At 53.7% G+C, this 17,555-nt stretch overlaps 1 protein-coding gene and 1 non-coding gene across 2 annotated transcripts; both read right to left on the minus strand.

Annotated features, from left to right (window-relative positions):
* Nucleotides 1–2,495: 2,495 nt before the first annotated feature.
* Nucleotides 2,496–16,785, minus strand: MOGAT2 (monoacylglycerol O-acyltransferase 2). Its single transcript, XM_038762057.1, has 6 exons — nt 16,668–16,785; nt 13,443–13,621; nt 6,209–6,413; nt 4,827–5,001; nt 3,649–3,848; nt 2,496–2,887 (listed from the first exon to the last, which is right to left on the minus strand). Exons 1-6 carry the CDS (start codon nt 16,756–16,758, stop codon nt 2,733–2,735), a joined length of 1,005 nt encoding a protein of 334 aa, XP_038617985.1. The 5' UTR covers nt 16,759–16,785; the 3' UTR covers nt 2,496–2,732.
* Nucleotides 13,786–13,947, minus strand: LOC119941697. Its single transcript, XR_005455282.1, has one exon. It is a non-coding gene; the product is annotated as a U1 spliceosomal RNA (small nuclear RNA).
* Nucleotides 16,786–17,555: the final 770 nt, after the last annotated feature.

Genomic DNA, 17,555 nt, shown 5'->3' on the forward strand with positions numbered 1-17,555 from the left:
TGCCCACAACCAGCTTAGACCAGACCAGACTAGGCCAGACCCAGCACCTACAACCTTGCCTCATTCCGAGCCCACGCGGTCCGGGCCCTTCCCTGAGAGTAATCACAGGCCCTGCCTCGGCTGATTCCTCCCACAGACCTCATGCCCTGCCCCCTCCCAAAGCCCACCAGTTCCACCCACCATCTGCCTGTCCCTCCCCCTGCCAGGCCCAACTGTACCTCCCAAAGCCTGCCTCCTCCTACTTATCACCTTGCCGTTCACCTTGCCTGTCGGTCCACCACCTTGTCGGTCCACCACCTACCTGGCCTAGCCATTACCCAGTCCACCCCACCCACTGCCCTCACAGTGCTGCCCACCTTCCTGATGGCCCCATCCACAGCTCTGATGACCCTGCCCCCAACAATTACAGCTCCCCCCCACAATTTCCTGCCTTGCCTGCCTCCACCTGGGGGAAAAAGACCCGGAATCTGGAAGTGAGGTTAAGTGGAGATCAGGTCTCCATCCAGACATCCCCCTCCCAGCCCCACTGAGAGCAGGGATTGTGTCTCCTTCTCCCTTTGTCCTCCATTAGCTCCCAGGACGGACAGACATGTGTGTGTGTGTAAGAGGGTGTGGGGGGGGGAGAGTGTGCATCCTCATCCTTTAGACCGACTGTAAGATCCTTCAATCATATTTATTGAGTGCTTACTGCATGCAAAGTACTGCACAAAAAAGCTCTTTGTGGGTAAGGATCAGCTCTACCATCTCCATTGCATTATATTCTCCCAAGTGCTTAGTATAGTGCTCTCATCAATAAATGCCACTGATTGCTGTCTGTATGTCCTGTCTCACCATCAGAACCACAGGCGCTCAAAATCAGCCAGTCAGTCATATTTATTGAGCTCTTATTGTGTGCAGAGTACTGTAGTAAGCACTCGGAAGAGTATGATAGAAAAATAAACAGACATTCCCTGCCCACAATGAGCTTACAGTCTAGAGCTTACAGTTGAAGGCAAGACTGTCTCTCCTCCACCTCCCTCTGTCCCTCCCTCAGCCCCCAGCGACTGAATTGTAAAGCAGTGAAGGGAGGAATGCTCCCAGAGGAGCCATCCTGGCCAGAGCACAGGGCAATGTCATTATCCTCCAAGCACCAGCAAAGGTGAATTGGTACAGTCTTGCAAATAAGGATGGGATCTACCAGCTAGCTTCCTTCTTCAGGAGGGAAAATCCATGGCAGCAGATGGCTCCTCTCCTGGCCTCCAGCAGGCCAGGGGCCACCAGGTGAGGTACAGGACTAGCCCTCAATTCCCCTTCACCCCCCCATCCCAGAGACTAGGTTGGGAGGAGGCCAGGTCAGGTGGGTGGAGCAAGATGGGAAAAGTCCTGAATCCTCCAAACCTCCAGTGGCTCGGTCAACTGAGCAGTTAATCAAACAATCATATTTATTGAGCACTTATTGAGTGTAGACCACTGTACTAAGCACTTGGGAGAGTACCAATAGAGTTGGTAGGCACATTCCCTGCCCACAACAAGCTTACATGGAGGCAGTGTATGGTGGGGCGCGGGCTTGGATGGGGAGGCTTCAGAGAGACAGGTGAAGGGGCTGCTGAAGACCAGGCAGCACTGTGTCCCCCAAAGGTGGCACGGAGTGGTGATTGGGGGTGGGCATCCCAGAAGGCACAGAGGCAGCTGAGAAAAACACTCATGAGTGAGGGCAGAGTTGGGAGGATCCTCTGGGAAGTGGAAGTGGGCCAGTGGGACCCATCCAGGGTTCAGAGTCCCCAGCACAGCCCCCCAGGGGACTCCAACTTGGGGAACCTCACCTCGCTTCTCTCCTGCAACCCAGCCTGCATACTTCACTTCTCTGGTGCCAACCTTCTCACTGTACCTCGATCTCACCTGTCTTGCAGCCGACCCCCTGCCCATGTCCTATTTCTGGCCACCCTCCCTCCTCAATTCCACCAAACAATTACTTCCCCCACTTCAAAGCCTTACTGAAGTCACATCTCCTCCAACAGGCCTTCCCAGACTAAGCCCCACTTTTTCTCAGCTCCCACTGCCTCCCACCTCACCCTGACTCGCTCCCTTTGCTAATTATAATAATGATGGTATTTGTTAAACACTTACTATGTGCCAAGCACTGTTCTAAGCACTGGGGGAGATACAGAGTTATCATGTAGTCCCAGATGGGACTCACAGTCTTAATCCCCATTTTACAGATGAAGTACCTGAGGCACAGAGAAGTTAAGTCACACAACTGACAAGTGGTGGAGCCAGGATTAGAACCCACGACCTCCGACTCCCAAGCCCGTGCTCTTTCCACTAAGACACACTGCCTCTCTTCCCCCCTCCCAGCCCCACAGCACTTATGTATATATCTGTAATTTTATTTATTTGTATTGATATCTGTTCATTTGTATTGATGTCTGTTCCCCCCCTCTAGATTGTAAGCCTGTTGTGGGTGGGGATTGCCACTCTTTATTGTTGTATGGTACTTTCCCAAGCACTTAGACAGGGCTCTGCACACAGTAAGGGCTCAATAAATACGACTGAATGAAGGAATAAATGAATGAACCAGGGAGATGGAGTTTGCGGGGAGGAAAGACTGCCACAGGACAACTCCAGCCCACACTGGCGGCGAGACGTTCCCCAACAGAAGGCTGGCATGCAGGAGGCCCCAGCCTCGGTTGCCTTCCTGGCCCTCCAGCTTGCCAAATCCATCCAGTCAGCCTCGTCTTGGCCGGGCCCTGGCATCACTGGAATTCAAGGTGCTGGTCGTCAGGGACGTTGTACTTGGTCTTGTGAGCCTCGAAGAGGTTATAAAGTTCTTCCATGTACAGCTGGTGCAACTGGTCCACTTCCTCCTCGGTGGGGTTGGTCTTCTTCTCCACCTCAATCGGCTTCCCGACTGCGGATGGTGGGTTGGGGGATAGAGAAGAACGCCAGGGTCAATGTCAGCAACATACACCTAGCGCCTACTGAATGCCCAGCGCTGGACCAGTGACCTCCTGGGTCTGTAGAGTGTTGTGTAGAGTCTTTTAGACTGTGAGCCCACTGTTGGGTGGGGACTGTCTCTATATGTTGCCAACTTGTACTTCCCATGTGCTTAGTACAGTGCTCTGCACTGATTGATTGATTGACTGATTGATTGTGCTTGGACAAGTCAGGTGCAGGGCATTGTCTTAGTAACTTGGGGGAACACAGAAGACGTAAAAGCCGCCATCCCTGCCTTCATGGGCTCACATACTCACCGAGGACAGCAGACACTCACCGAGGACCCAACCATGAGCCCTGACAGGGTGGACTGGGCTGAGGTGTGGCAGGGCCCGGAAGGGGAGGTGTCAATCAGGGAAAGCCTCCTGCAAGAGGTAGCTCTTTGGGAGACTTTGAAAATGGGGAGAGCTATGGTCTGGCAGATTTGAGAAGGGAAGGGGTTCCAGACAGGAGGAAGGAGAGTTGAGGGTGAGGAAGAGTGACAGTGTGAGCTTGGGAGGAGCCAAGAGGGTGAGTGGGTGGGATGCTCACTGGCCAGCCTTAATGCCAGACAATGGGCCAGTGGCACAGTACTCTCTTGGAGGACACAGAGAATGGAAGCCCTGGTTCCCCCCGACCCCCAAATAGCCTCCTGCTTCCCCAGTCCTCCCGGTTCCCCCCGGCCCCCACACTCACCCACGGTGTAGATGGGGCGCCGGTAGGGGAGCAGACCGAAGCTGTACTGGAACACACCGCGGGCGTGGAACAAGGGGAGGGAGATGCCCATGACCTTCTGCAGCCGCTCCTGCACCCAGCGCAGCCAGGAGCCTGAGGGGTTGCTGACCTGGTCAAACAGCTCGTTTTCTCCAAAGGAGAAGATAGGCACCAACGGAGCCCTGTGGAGACCACCGGAGGGATAGGGAAGGGACATGGGTAAAGTAGGGCTCTGTTGGGATTCTTCATTTTTGTACACTCACCTTTCCTACAGGGTGAATGAACGTAGGACCCCAGACCACCGTTCAGGGTCAACTGGTGATCCTTGCATCTGTTTTTCCCAACAGCGTTCAACCCGCCAGCTCCAACACACCCCACTCTGAGCCCCCAGAGAACCCATCAGATCAACTCAGTGTTAACCAGCAGCATGGCCTAGACAACAGAGTCAGAAGGACCTAGGTTCTAATCCCGGCTCTGCCACTTATCTGCTGTGTGACCTCGGACGAGTTACTTCATTTCCCTGTGCCTCCATTCCCTCATCTATAAAATGGGGATTAAGACTATAAACCTCATGTGGCACATGGACTGTGTCCAAACTGATTAGCTTTAATCTACTCCAGCACTTAGTAATAATAATAATGATAGCATTTATTAAGCACTTACTATGTGCAAAGCACTGTTCTAAGCACTGGGGAGGTTACAAGGTGATCAGGTTGTCCCAAGGGTGGGGGGCTCACAGTCTTAATCCCCACTTTACAGATAAGGTAACTGAGGCCCAGAGAAGTGAAGTGACTTGCCCAAAGTCACACAGCTGACAAGTGGCAGAGTCGGAATTTGAACCCATGACCTCTGACTCAAAAGCCCATGCTCTTTCCACAGAGTCACGGTGCTTCTCAGTGGAAAAGCAGTGCCTGGCACACAGTAAGTACTTAACAGGCAGGGAATGCATTTGCTTATTGTTGTATTGTACTCTCCCAGGAGCTCAGTACAGTGCTCTGCACAGAGTAAGCACTAAATAAATAAAATTAAATGAATGAGATGCCATAAAAAAAAGCCAGAAACCCCAGGGCCTACAGTGCTACAGTGCTACAGTGCTACAGGGCCAACCCACTGACTGCCCAGTTGACCAACTGGCAGGTGTGGTACAGTGTGGTAGTTACCCGTATTGCAGGGCGAGACGGATGAAGCCCTTCCGGCTGTTCAGTAGCAGCTTATAGGCCCCAGGACGGGCATCCAGGGCTTCGCGTGCACCCCCAACCACGATAACCAGCAGGTTTCCACCCTCTTTCTTGCTCAGCAGGTGCACCACACTCTCCTTGTCTGATGAGACCAGTCCTGGGGCAGACAGAGGTATAGAAAGCATGGCATGGGCTGGCAGAATGCCAGTGTTGCCATCACTAGCCACTTTGCACTCACTGCCCTTCCCTCCCAAATAAAAATCCCACACCCACATCCAGAACCCCCACTGGGGGTGGGAGAAAGGTTGAGGGAGGCTTGTGCTCCCTGCCCCTATGGACTATTGGCTCTCCCTGGCATATGCCAACAGCACAATTTGCACTGGCCCACCTGCCCAGGGTGCAAAAAGAAATTGAGCAGTGGGCCCAAAGGAAATCAGGCCTCTGGAAAATTAGGATCCTCTCCTGTGAGTTCCTCTTTTGTTTGTGTCCTCGGTAGTCTGGTGGGAAGGGGACTGTGGGTGTATTGCTGCAGGCAGACTCTAGGAGCTTGGAGCCAGTGGTGGAGGGGCAGGAGGAAGAAGGGAGTGACAGGAGTGGGGCCAGGGAAGGTTCTGGGGCTCAGTAACAATGTGACACCAAAGTATTTGCCTAACTGACATGAATAACTCAGCTTTGTCCGGCTTCATAAGGACAAAGGTTTGGGGAATTCACAGATAAGTCAGCCTTTCTGTTCTGACCACAGCAGCAGCTCCTCAGCAACGTTCAACCAGGGTCGGCCTCTGAAGCTCACCTAACCCAAGACTCCTCCAACTGGGGCACCAGGAGGAATCCTGTGCTATTGCTCTCTTGGACACCCTTATGATCAGGGACAGACTCTCCAACACCCCCTTACTCTCCCTCTCCATCCCTGACCCTCCCCTTTCTCCATTCCTGACCCTCCCCCAGTGACCTAGGACAGACCATCTCACACCCCTGATTCTCCCCTCTGTGTCCCTGACCCTCCCCCAGTGAACCAGAATGGATCATCCCTCACCCCTGACTCTCTCCTCTCCATCCCTGACTGTCTCCAGTGACCCAGCACGGACCGTTCAACACCCCTGGCTCTCCCATCTAATAATCCACCCTGTTCTTCATGCTTGGGAGGATACAATAGAACGTATCTCCCTGGAGCTCCACGATGAGATGTCCACGCCGGGCTGCCTCCCCAGAGACCTCCTCCCAGCAGCAGGTTAACCTCTGCCTCCTCAGAGGGTAAGAGGCCGCCAGAGGGATGGAGGCTGTGTCTAATCACCATCCCTCCTACTACGAGCTGATTCTTGACCCGCTCCACTCCACCCCACCCCTAAGCCTCTGGGGGCATTTACCTCCAGACATGATATACTCCCGGAAGAAGGGGATGCGGAACCAGAGCGTCAGCATCATCAGGTGAGGTCGGATGCCAGGGAACAGGCTGGAGAAGCCCGTGGCCTCGGTGCAGAAGTTGGTTGTAGCGCCGGCCACCAGCACCCCGTGTGGGTGGAAACCGGCCAAGTAGTTCCTCCTGGGGTCCAGCTCGGCTGTCTTGATGAGCTGAGGGAGGCACAGCGCCAGGAGCCTGAACATCAGGGGCCTGAGCTCTGGGAATGGAGGTGGGGGCTGAGCTCGAGGGAGGGGCTCCAGGAGGGGGTGGGGGGCAGGACTGGGGAATCCCTGGCATCCGTGGCTCTCCCAAATACGTCCTCATCTGGTCCCCAACCTGCCAGTCCTCCCTTCTGGGACCCTACCCCACTCCCAACCATGACTCTTATGTGACTGATTTGGTGTGTTCAGAGGTTGGGGTGTCTGTCCTGTCTCTTCCTCTGGATCGGGTGAGGTCTGGGTCCGGGTGAAGTAAGGCTGGAGTCACTCTGGATGCTAGACTGGAGTCGCTCTGGTTACTCTAGACTGTAAGCTCGTTATGGGCAGGGAATGTATCTTTTTATTCTTGTCGTATTCTCCCAAGCGCTTAATACAGTGCTCTGCACACAGTAAACGCTCAATAAATATGACTGAATGAATGAATGAGTCCAACTCAGACAGCCGTGGTGAACAATGACTTCACCCCCACAGCTGAGACCTGGGAGCACCAGCTCCATCACTTTCATTCATTTGTTCATTTATTCAATCGTATTTATTGAGCGCTTACTGTGTGCAGAGCACTTTACTAAGTGCTTGGGAAAGGACAACATAGCAATGAAGAGAGACAGTCCCTGACCACAACCCAGTTCACTGTCTAGAGGGGGCTTTGCAGTCAGACCTCTGGGTTAGCTGGGAGGAGAAAGCACCTTGAAGGGAAAGGGTGACCTTAGGGGTGAATGGGTTGTGTGTGACCCTGGGGGCCTCCAGGAGGAGGGATCTGCAGGAAGAGATGACATCGAAGGGCCGCGTGGGGAAGGAGCACAGCATGTGAAGCAGCTGGGAGGGAGCTGCTGCCTGCTGGGAATCTCTGCCGGGAACTGGGCCGAAGGGTCAGATCTGGAAACTGAACACCAGTGCGGAGGGAGAAGAATTAGGATATGGGAGGCAGGGGGAGGACGGGAAGCCGAGAAGGGGCAGTAGGGGCAATGGGGTAGGGGGTAGGGGTGGGGGCAGGTAAAAATAGTGGTGGGCCCAGGCAGCTGGGCTCCTGGCTGAGCTCCATCCATTGTGGGGGCAGAGGGGATGAGACTGGAGGGGAGGAGAGAGGTCACTGGGGACGCAGAGTAGGTGAAGGGGCACCCGTGCCCCACAGCTCGGCCAGCAGGTCCGGATAGGTAGCCATGAACCCCATGGTCTGACGCAGAGACCTGCTGACCGGGGCGCCTGACAAGCCTGGAACATCCACTCTGCAGGGATGGATAGGGCTGTGGAATACCGCTGCCGACCCCTGAGGGGGACTGGACCAAAGTCTCATCGCCTTCCCAGATGGTAACCCCACACGGAAGGGTCACGTGGTCCAAGTGCTCGTTCAACCCTGGCAAAGGAGCCCTGAAGCACAGGCCAAGCGCCCACCTAGAAGCCAGGCAATGGATTCTAATGGAAACCGTTAATCCCAGCCCCACAATTGTCAGCTGTGTGACCTTGGACGAATCACTTCACTTCTCTGCTTAGTTACCTCATCTGTAAAATGGGGATTAAGACTAAGCCCCTCGTGGGGCATGGACTGTGCCCAACCAGATTAGTTTGTGTCTACCCCAGTGTTTAGTACAGGCATATAGTACGCCTTTTAAACAAATACCATTAAAAACAAACCATAAAAATTAGGCAGCAGATCAAAGGGAAATCGAGCAGAGGCCCTAAGAGAAAGGGAACCAGACCCTCCTGTTTTCTCTGCTGTTCTTTCAGAGGCTGGCTCCCCGAGGACTTCTGGGGGTGGGGTAGGGGGACTGAAAAAGGAGAGAGGGAGGAAGAAATTAATGAAGAGGAAAAGGAGGGCCAGCTCTTGGGTGTTGTTGAGGGCGACATGGGGAGCATGATTAAGGGACCAGGTGGAGGGAAGGGGAGAAGAGGGAGAGGACACTGATGTCTGTTTGGTGTTGCCGCATGGCCAGAAGCTGTTACTGACCCCGCTGGACCACGTCGAGGGGAAGGAGGGGGGGGAGACCTGGGAGGAGAGGGGAGGGAGGGGACGTTTGAGGTCAGTGCCCGGCCAGGGCTCAGGTACACACTGTTCTGGCCAGGCCAGCAGTGCGAGGGGTGGGAAGGGGGAGGGGGACACAGATGCCAGGTACCCCTGGCCCTCAGTCTTCCTTTCTGCAAAATGGGAACGATCTGGTATAGGGGAACAGGGTCCCTCCAGAGGGAAAGGGGAATCTGTCCCATTTCCCCCCTCCCTTTTTCCTTTCTCCCTTCCCTTGCCTCTTCCTTCCCTCCCTCCCTCCCAGAAAGCTGGGAGCCTCCTCAACCCCTCCTCCCAGGTGGCCCAGGGGAACTTCCCAGAAGAGGAGGTTTCCTTCTGTGATTGTGGAATGACCTTGGCCACCCCCGTGGGAAGGATAGATCCCCAAACACCAGTTTCTCCTCAGGGGTGGGGGAGGTCTGAGAAGAGGTTGGGACCACAGAGGCCGATGAGGTTCACCAGCTTTTGGCCCAAAGTTGGATCTCTCCCTCCCTGACTCTCTCTGGGGCGATCAACAGTGGTGATGTCCACGGGAGACGGGTGTGAATGGGTCTGTTGGGGTCCAGTGCCGCTGACTCTTGAGAAGTGGGGGGTCAAGTTCTGGGAGGGGCATCCCTCCCCGCTACCAGTCTGGGCCCTGGGTCCAGTGTGCCAAACCCTCACCATGAGATTTCACACTCTTCCCCCTTGCCTAAACCAGAGGGGAAGGATATTGAGGCTGGAGGGCTTCACAAAGGTCATTCTATCTGTCCAGCGCGGCTCAGTGGGAAAAGCACGGGCTTAGGAGTCAGACGTTACGGGTTTTAATCCCGGCTCCGCCACTTGTCTGTTGTGTGACTTTGGGCAAGCCACTTAACTTCTCTGGGCTTCAGTTACCTCATCTGTAAAATGGGGATAAAGGCTGTTAGCCCCATGTGGGGCAGCCTGATTACCTTGTATCTACCTCAGTGCTTAGAACAGTGCTTGGCACATAGTAAGCGCTTAACAAATGTGATGATGATGATTATTATTATTATTATTATTATTATTATTATTATTATTATTATTATTATTATCAGGTGGGCCTGCTGGGCCCACCGTCAGGGACAAATGGGCGTCCTCTCCCCTCGTGGGATTCGAACTCGGGTCCGCGTTAATGCAGTGACGTGGCGCCCTCTGCCGAACAGCTCTGGTAATGCCTCCGCCGGCCTCGCCCTCGCCCCCGCCCCCGTCTCCGCACGGTGACCCCCGGGCTCCTATCCCGGCCCCTGGGGCGAGGTCAGAACGGACGGGGGGGGGGGACGGTTACACTGCAGGCCGGGGATGGAGGGAGGGAATGAGCAAGAAAGAGGGAGTCAAGGCTCTGTTTTCTTGTTGAAGCCAACTGGAAAGCAGCAAGAGGGAGTTGGATTAGACTCACCAGGGGTGAGGGAACCCTGGAGAGGGGAAGGGCCTTCCGGGAAAGCAAGGGGTGGGCAAGATGACCCTCACCAGAGCTCCCCAAGAGGTCAAGACTCTCTTGTGTCCCACCTGGACACCGGGGGACGTTGTTTCTCCCCTCTCCCAAACCTGCTCCTCCTTGGATATATGTATATATGTTTGTACATATTTATTACTCTATTTATTTATTTATTTATTTTAATTGTACATATCTATTCTATTTATTCTATTTTGTTAGTATGTTTGGTTTTGTTCTCTGTCTCCCCCTTTTAGACTGTGAGCCCACTGTTGGGTAGGGACTGTCTCTATAAGTTGCCAACTTGTACTTCCCAAGCGCTTAGTACAGTGCTCTGCACACAGTAAGCGCTAAATGAATACGATTGATTGATTGATTGATTGACTGGATGAAATGTTATCACATCCCCTTCGTTCTGGCCGTCCACCCTTTACTCCACTTTTCCTTGAGGATCTAAATGTGCACAGCCCCACCCCTGACTGATAACGGGGCTCCAGGCGGGAGAACAGGCAGGATCAAGCCAGAGGGAGAGAGCGAGATGTACTCATTCTGTTCCTAACTAGCAGGAGTCCCACTTCGCCCCTCAGCCAGAGCCAGGGAGCACTGTATTGATGGCCTCTCTGTTGCCCCTGTAATAATAATAATGGTATTTGTTTAGCACTTGCTAGGTGCCAAGCACTGTTCTAAGCACTAAGGTAGATGCAAGGTAATCAGGTTGTCCCACGTGGGGCTTACAGTCTTTATCCCCTTTTTACAGATGAGGTAACTGAGGCACAGAGAATTTAAGCGGCTTGCCCAAAGTCACACAGCAGACAAGTGGTGGAGCTGGGATTAGAACCCACGTCCTCTGACTCCCAAGCCCGTGCTCTTTCCACTGAGCCATGCTGCTTCCACTAAGCCATGTTGAGCACCCCCCCACCCCACTCCTCGCCAGGATCCGAAGAGTTGGTGCCCTCAGGCAAAGGATTCTCTGGACACTCTTAGCCAGAGGGCACTGGGCCATAGGCGGGGGGAGGAGGGGGTCGACACCCCCACGGGGCTTCTGTCCGGTGGGGGAGACCCCAGGCCGAACCCATTCTCTTCCTGGGAAACAGCCACCACAAACCCGAGGAAAGTGGGGGCAGGAACCTTGAGGTCAAGGGTCTGCTGGTGCTGGACTGGGGCATCTGGCAACACCCTAGAGGAGTGGGTGTCCCCCTCCTTCCCTGAACCCCTGTCATCCCTCCCCCTTCCATCGCCAGTCCCAGTCGCCACACCCCAGGGTCCCCTTTGCCCCAAGTCCAATTCACCATCGCCCTTCCCGCACCCCAATCTCTGCTCTTTGCCCCAGCACTGGGTGAGGAGAAACTTCAGGGCTCCAACCTGAGAGTGCTCCACCTCATCCCGCCCCCAGCAGGAATCAGAGCAGACCCCAGAGCCCCTTCGTCCAGGACTCCTGAAACAGAGAGGAGGTGTCATGGCAGCCATACAGAAGCCGAGGGACTCCCTTCCTCCCCGCAGCTGAGGTCAGTTGCAGGGTCACATCTCTTTTTAGACTGTGAGCCCACTTTTTAGACTGTGAGCCCACTTTTTAGACTGTGAGCCCACTGTTGGGTAGGGACTGTCTCTATATGTTGCCAATTTGTACTTCCCAAGCGCTTAGTACAGTGCTCTGCACACAGTAAGCGCTCAATAAATACGATTGATGATGATCTCTTCCATGAGGCCTTCCCAGATTAAGCCCTCTTTTCCCAGGCTCTTTCTCCCTTTTGCATCTTCCATGAACTTGGGTCTGGGACCTTTGAGCAGTTAATATTCACCCTACCCCAAGCACACAGCAGGTCAGTTCATATCTTTGCGTTATAAACGTTATAAATTACTTATTTACTTATATTAATGTCTATCTCCTCCTCTAGACTGTAAGTTTGGGCAGGGAAAGTGTCTGCTAGTTTTGTTGAATTGTACTCTCCTGAGTGCTTAGTACTGAGTTCTGCACATAGAAAGCACTCAAAATATACCACTGTTGGATTGATTGATTGGCTGGTCCCCCTTGATGCGGGATTTTTGTCGCACAATCCTTTCTGGACAATCATTAGGGAAATGTGTCTGGCCAGACCCTCGCTTCCCTGCCAGCCTCTGCGGCCCAGACTGGCCCTTCCACCTGCAGTCAGAGAAGCCACACGGAGGCCTCAGGCCCCACACGCTGTGAGCCCACTCTTTAAGACTGTGAGCCCACTGTTGGGTAGGGACTGTCTCTATATGTTGCCAACTTGTACTTCCCAAGCACTTAGTACAGTGCTCTGCACACAGTAAGCGCTCAATAAATACGATTGATTGATTGAGTAGACATCAGGTGAGAGAGGAAGAGAAGCTGGTGCAGGGGATGGCAGGAAGCTGGAGGGATCCGAGGGGTGTGAGCCAAGTGGGGCTAATCTGGGAAGGCTCTCTGGAAGTGGAGGAGAGACAAGGTATAGGCAGGTGTTCAGGGAGGGCTTGGAAGATGGAGAAACCTGAGTGGGAAGTGGAAGAGCCGCCTCTCCACCCCCACCCTGGAATTCTAGATCCCAGAGTAGGAGATTTTGAAAGCACTGTCAGACTCTGGGTGGGGGTGGGTTGGAGCCCCTTGGCCACACGTAACGTAGGGGTTGCAGGCCCCCAGGCACCCTTCCACCCAACCATCAGTGGGTCCAAGTGTCTTCAGTCCTGGGGCCATCAGCTCCATTAGACCCCAAGATGATCTTTAGTAATTATGGTATTGGTTAAGCACCTACTATGTGCCAAGCACTGTTCCAAGAGCCAGGATAGATACAAGCTAATCATGACGGACACAATCCCTGTCCCACATGGGGCTCACAGTCTTAACCCCCATTTTACAGATAAGGTAACCGAGGCCCATTCATTCATTCATTCATTTAATTGTATTTATTGAGTGCTTACTGTGTGCAGAGCACTGTACTAAGCTCTTGGGAAGTCCAAGTTGGCAACATATAGAGACAGTCCCTACCCAACAGAGGGCTTACAGTCTAGAAGGGGGAGAAGTTAAGTGATTTGCCCAAGGTCACGCATCAGATATGAGAAGCAGCATGACGTAGTGATAACAGCAGGGGCTTGAGAGTCAGAGGACATGGGTTCTAATCCCAGTTCCACCACTAGTCTGCTGCGTGACCTTGGGCAAGTCACTTAACTTCTCTGTGCCTCAGTTACCTCGTCTTTAAAATGAGGATTAAGACTGTGAGTCCCATGTGGGACAATCTGATTATCGTGTACCTACCCCAGCGCTTAGAACAGTGCTTGACACAAAGTGCTTAACCAATATTATAATTATTATGTGGTTATTATTATTGTGTGGCAGAGTCAGAATTAGAACCCAGGTCCTTCTGACTCCCAGGCCCAAACTCTATCCATTAAACCCAGCAGGAGCACTGGAGCCCACAGACAATTGTGTCCAGGGTGCCCCTCCCCACCCCGTCCCAATGGGGCAGCTGGTCCTTCCCCAAACTCCCCCATAAGATGTCCCCTCTCCCACCGGCCCCGGCCCTCCCGCCTCACTCTCGCAACCCAGGCTTACAGACACAGGGAAATAGTCTCTCATGTATCTCCAGATGCTGCAGGTCCGAAGCCAGTTGAATCGCCGCCCACCCCTGCTGGGTGTTTCCCAGTCGAGGCACCACCAGACGGCATACAGAAAGCTAACCAGCCAGAACCGGGTGAACAGGAGTCCAAAGAAGACCAAGGTGCAGCACTGACCTGCGGGAGCAGGAGTGGACATCATCATCATCATCATCATAAATCGTATTTATTGAGCGCTTACTGTGTGCACAGCACTGTACTAAGCGCTTAGTAAGTACAAGTTGGCAACATATGGAGACAGTCCCTACCCAACAGTGGGCTCACAGTCTAAAAGGGGGAGATAAGAGAGTGCGAACGCAGTCCCCCACTACCACAAATTATGCAGTCGAGTTTCCCGCATTTGGGGAAATCGCAGGGGTCAGCGCAGCCGCAGTGCAATGGCTGAGCCTCACCCTGGGAAAACCACCTACGGGATCATGGTGTCTCCCTTGCCAGGTAAGTATGACATTAGGGAGATTAGCCCTCCGTGGCTGTCTCCACTCCCACCCCCTCATTCCAACCCCTTCTCTCTCCTCCCCACCTAGTCCAAGGCTGAAACCTCGGGAGGGATATGTGGGAGGGGAGCTTCTCCCCCAAAAGTACTTAATACAGTGCTCTGCACATAGTAAACACTCAATAAACCCCCTTGATCGATTGATAAACCTTCCTCCAGGAAGCCCTGCCTGACTGATTTCCATCTTTCTGCTCATTCAGCCCTCAGCTACCTCATCGCTTTTATCTGTTTATTTTATTCATTTACTCGGTTTTCTTCTTTTTTTTATTTGAACCTTATACTTTTACTCTGTTTGGCAATCTGTGTCTGCTTGTCTTCCCCATTCGTCTGGAAGCTTCTCAAGGGCCGCAACTGTATCTTTATTTCTGTTGTGTGTTGTGTGTCCAGTGCCTTATAGCCCTGCTGTGGATCTAGGGGACAGAGCACAGCTCTGGGAATTGGGAGGCCTGGGTTCTAGACCTGGCTCTGCCTGCTGGGGCTGGACGAAGAGTAGGGAAGATTCCTGACTGATAAACCATCTCAGACGTTTTCATTCAATCGTATTTATTGAACGCTTACTGTGTGCAGAGCACTGGACTAAGCGCTTGGGAAGTACAAGTTGGCAACATATAGAGACGGTCCCTACCCAACAAAAGGCTCACAGTCTAGAAGGGGGAGACAGACAACAAAACAAAACATGTGGCCAGGTGTCAAGTCATCAGAATAAATAGAAGTAAAGCTAGATGCACATCATTAACAAAATAAATAGAATAGTAAATATGTACAAGTAAAATAAATAGAGTAATAAATCTGTACAAACATATATTCAGGTTGCCAACTTGTACTTCCCAAGTGCTTAGTACAGTGCTCTGCACACAGTAAGTGTTCAATAAATACGATTGATGATGATATATACAGGTTCTGTTGGGAGGGGACGGAGGTAGGGTGGGGAGAGAGGAAAGAGGAGGGGAGGGGAGGGGAGGTGGCCGGGCCCAGTGGAAGTCCTGAAAAGTAGCTGGCCAACGTGAGCAGAGAAGACAACAATGGCTACCAAGACAACCACCTGCCAGGCAGTTGCACAGTGCTAGTCAGCACAGAGTTGTGGCCACTTTGGCAGCCGATGGATCCTTCAGGTCAAAAACCTTCATGTGCCCATCATTGAATGAATGAACGCACTGCCCCCCTGCCGGCTTCTCGCCTGTTGGCCTCTGTGCCCCAGGGGGAACAGACAGAGACGAGAGCAAAGGAGTGTTTCTGTGCAAACCACCAGCACTGTCATCAACTCCTGCATGAGATGTGGAGGACAGAGCTCTGGCCCAGGAGGTGCCCAGTACAGCACTCTGCCCTCAGTAGGCATTCACTCCCAGTAGTACTAAGTTACATATTTTGTTATGAGATGATGAGAGACAGTAGGTTCTAGTGCAGGAGAAGGCTAAAAGAGGGGATGAGTGGGGACAACCCTCCTTCCCCCTGGTCCTTTCCTGTCCCCTTCTGCCATGAAGTGGGGAGGGGGCTAGGCTGGGAGTTCCTATGGAGGTTGAGAAATGGGTGGACTGGTGTGGGGGGAAGAGTGGGAAGGGAGGGAGGTCTCTGGGGGCTGAGGCACCCCTGCCCCCAACCCAAATGGCAGTTGGACCGCCACGGCTGGATGGAGAGTTTCCATGGGAACCTGAAGCTGTGCTTCCCCAGCTAGGGAGGTCAGCATTTGGACCAATCAATCAATCGTATTTATTGAGTGCTTACTGTGTGCAGAGCACTGTACTAAGCGATTGGGAAGTACAAGTTGGCAGCATATAGAGACAGTCCCTACCCAACAGTGGGCTCACAGTCCAGAAGGGACCGCACTAGTCTAGGCTGCTGGAGGGGAAAACCGGGGGCTCAGGGTCTCAAATTGAGGGTTCATCTCATCCAACACCCTGCCTCTAAGAAAGTGAATAGAGATCAGAATCGATGCTGACAGGGAAAGGCTGACCCACAGCTATGAGTGTGGCTGGAAAGGCCAAAGTTGGGGCCAGGGTTCTGCCCAGCCCAAGCACAGAAGCATCATGGCCCTAGTGGATAGAGCATAGGCCTGGGGTGGGGCGAAGGACCTGAATTCTAAATCCAGCTCTGCCCAAACCCCCTTGGGCAGTCAGGAGCTTCTCTCCTACGCCCGGGGTGGACTTCGGTAAGACTTGGGCCAGGGCCAGGAGGGGCAGGGACAGGAAAGGAGGAGGAGGAGAAGAGAGGAAAGGGGAGGAGGGGAAGAGAGGGAAGGGGGGGGAGGGGAGGGAGGTAGTCCTGCTTTCTCGCGCTGCTCCCTTTCTCTCCCCTCCCCACCAAGGAAGTCCAATAGGAAGGGGAGGCTGCGACCCTGGTTGCTGGGCCACCTCAGGAGGCGAGCACACGGTCTCTGTGCTCCCCGACGACCCCAGAGCCCGGCAACCCCAGGGAGGGGAGGCGGGGGTCCCTGTGCCCGCGCAACCTCTACCTGGAGGGCAGGGTCGGAGCGGGCCCGAGTTCAGGGCAGGGGCAGGGCCGGGGCAGATGGGCACGTGGGCTTCCAGTCTGACCTTCTTTCCTCGGTGCCCTCCTCCCCACCTCTCCAGCCCCCGGTCCGGAGTCCAAGCCCCCCGCCCCTCGCCCCAGTTTATCCCTCCACGCCTATGCCAGCCTTGCCCCCCGGTGCCCCGGCCCGGAGCCCTTACTTACCCAGAGCCAGGAAGCTGAACACCCACTGCAACACGGCAGCGGTCTGTAGCCTGCGCTTCAGCGGCATGGACAGCGGGGCGAAGTGGACCATGGTGCCCGCTGTTTCCAGAGCCCGCTCCTGCCTTGCCCGGGGCCCCCGAAGGCCTCCCGCTGGCCCGAGTGCAGGGAGGGAACAAAGTCTTTCGAGTTTTCTTAGCGGGCGGGGAGGGTTGTGCAATGGGAAAAGTGGGAGTGGGGGAGACTGACTGTGTGTGCCAACCGTGCGACCACAGCCCGGCCCCGCCCAGCTCCAGCCGGCCCCGGTGTGATCTCTCGGCGACCGTAGAGAGTTTAGCATCCGAGATAAGTCTCCCGCCCAGAGGGGTGGAGGAGGAGAAGGAGGAGAAAGAGGAGGAGAAAGAGGGAAAGAGGGAGAGGGAGCCGATCCAGAGCCGGGATCAGGTCGGGGAGAGGGCACCACCATCTCTCCCCACTCCCTCTAAAGAAACGAGAAGAGACATTTTTAGACTGTGAGCCCGCTGTTGGGTAGGGACCGTCTCTATATGTTGCCAACTTGTACTTCCCAAGCGCTTAGTACAGTGCTCTGCACACAGTAAGCGCTCAATAAATACGATTGATTGATTGAGAGGAGAGGGAGGGGAGTTGTCCCACATAGGACAACTTGACTACCTTATATCTACCCCAGTGCTTAGAAAAGTGCTTGGCACATAGCAAGTTCTAAGAATCACCATTATTATTATTATTATTATTATTATTATTATTGTTATTGTTATCCAGCGGTAATAATAAAACAGATATTTATCAAGCCCTTAGAGCCTGTGTAGTTACAAGGTAAACAGATCAGACTGTGAGCCCACTGTTGGGTAGGGACCGTCTCTATATGTTGCC

Source organism: Tachyglossus aculeatus, chromosome 20 (assembly GCF_015852505.1).
Source record: "Tachyglossus aculeatus isolate mTacAcu1 chromosome 20, mTacAcu1.pri, whole genome shotgun sequence".
Lineage (NCBI taxonomy): Eukaryota > Metazoa > Chordata > Mammalia > Monotremata > Tachyglossidae > Tachyglossus > Tachyglossus aculeatus.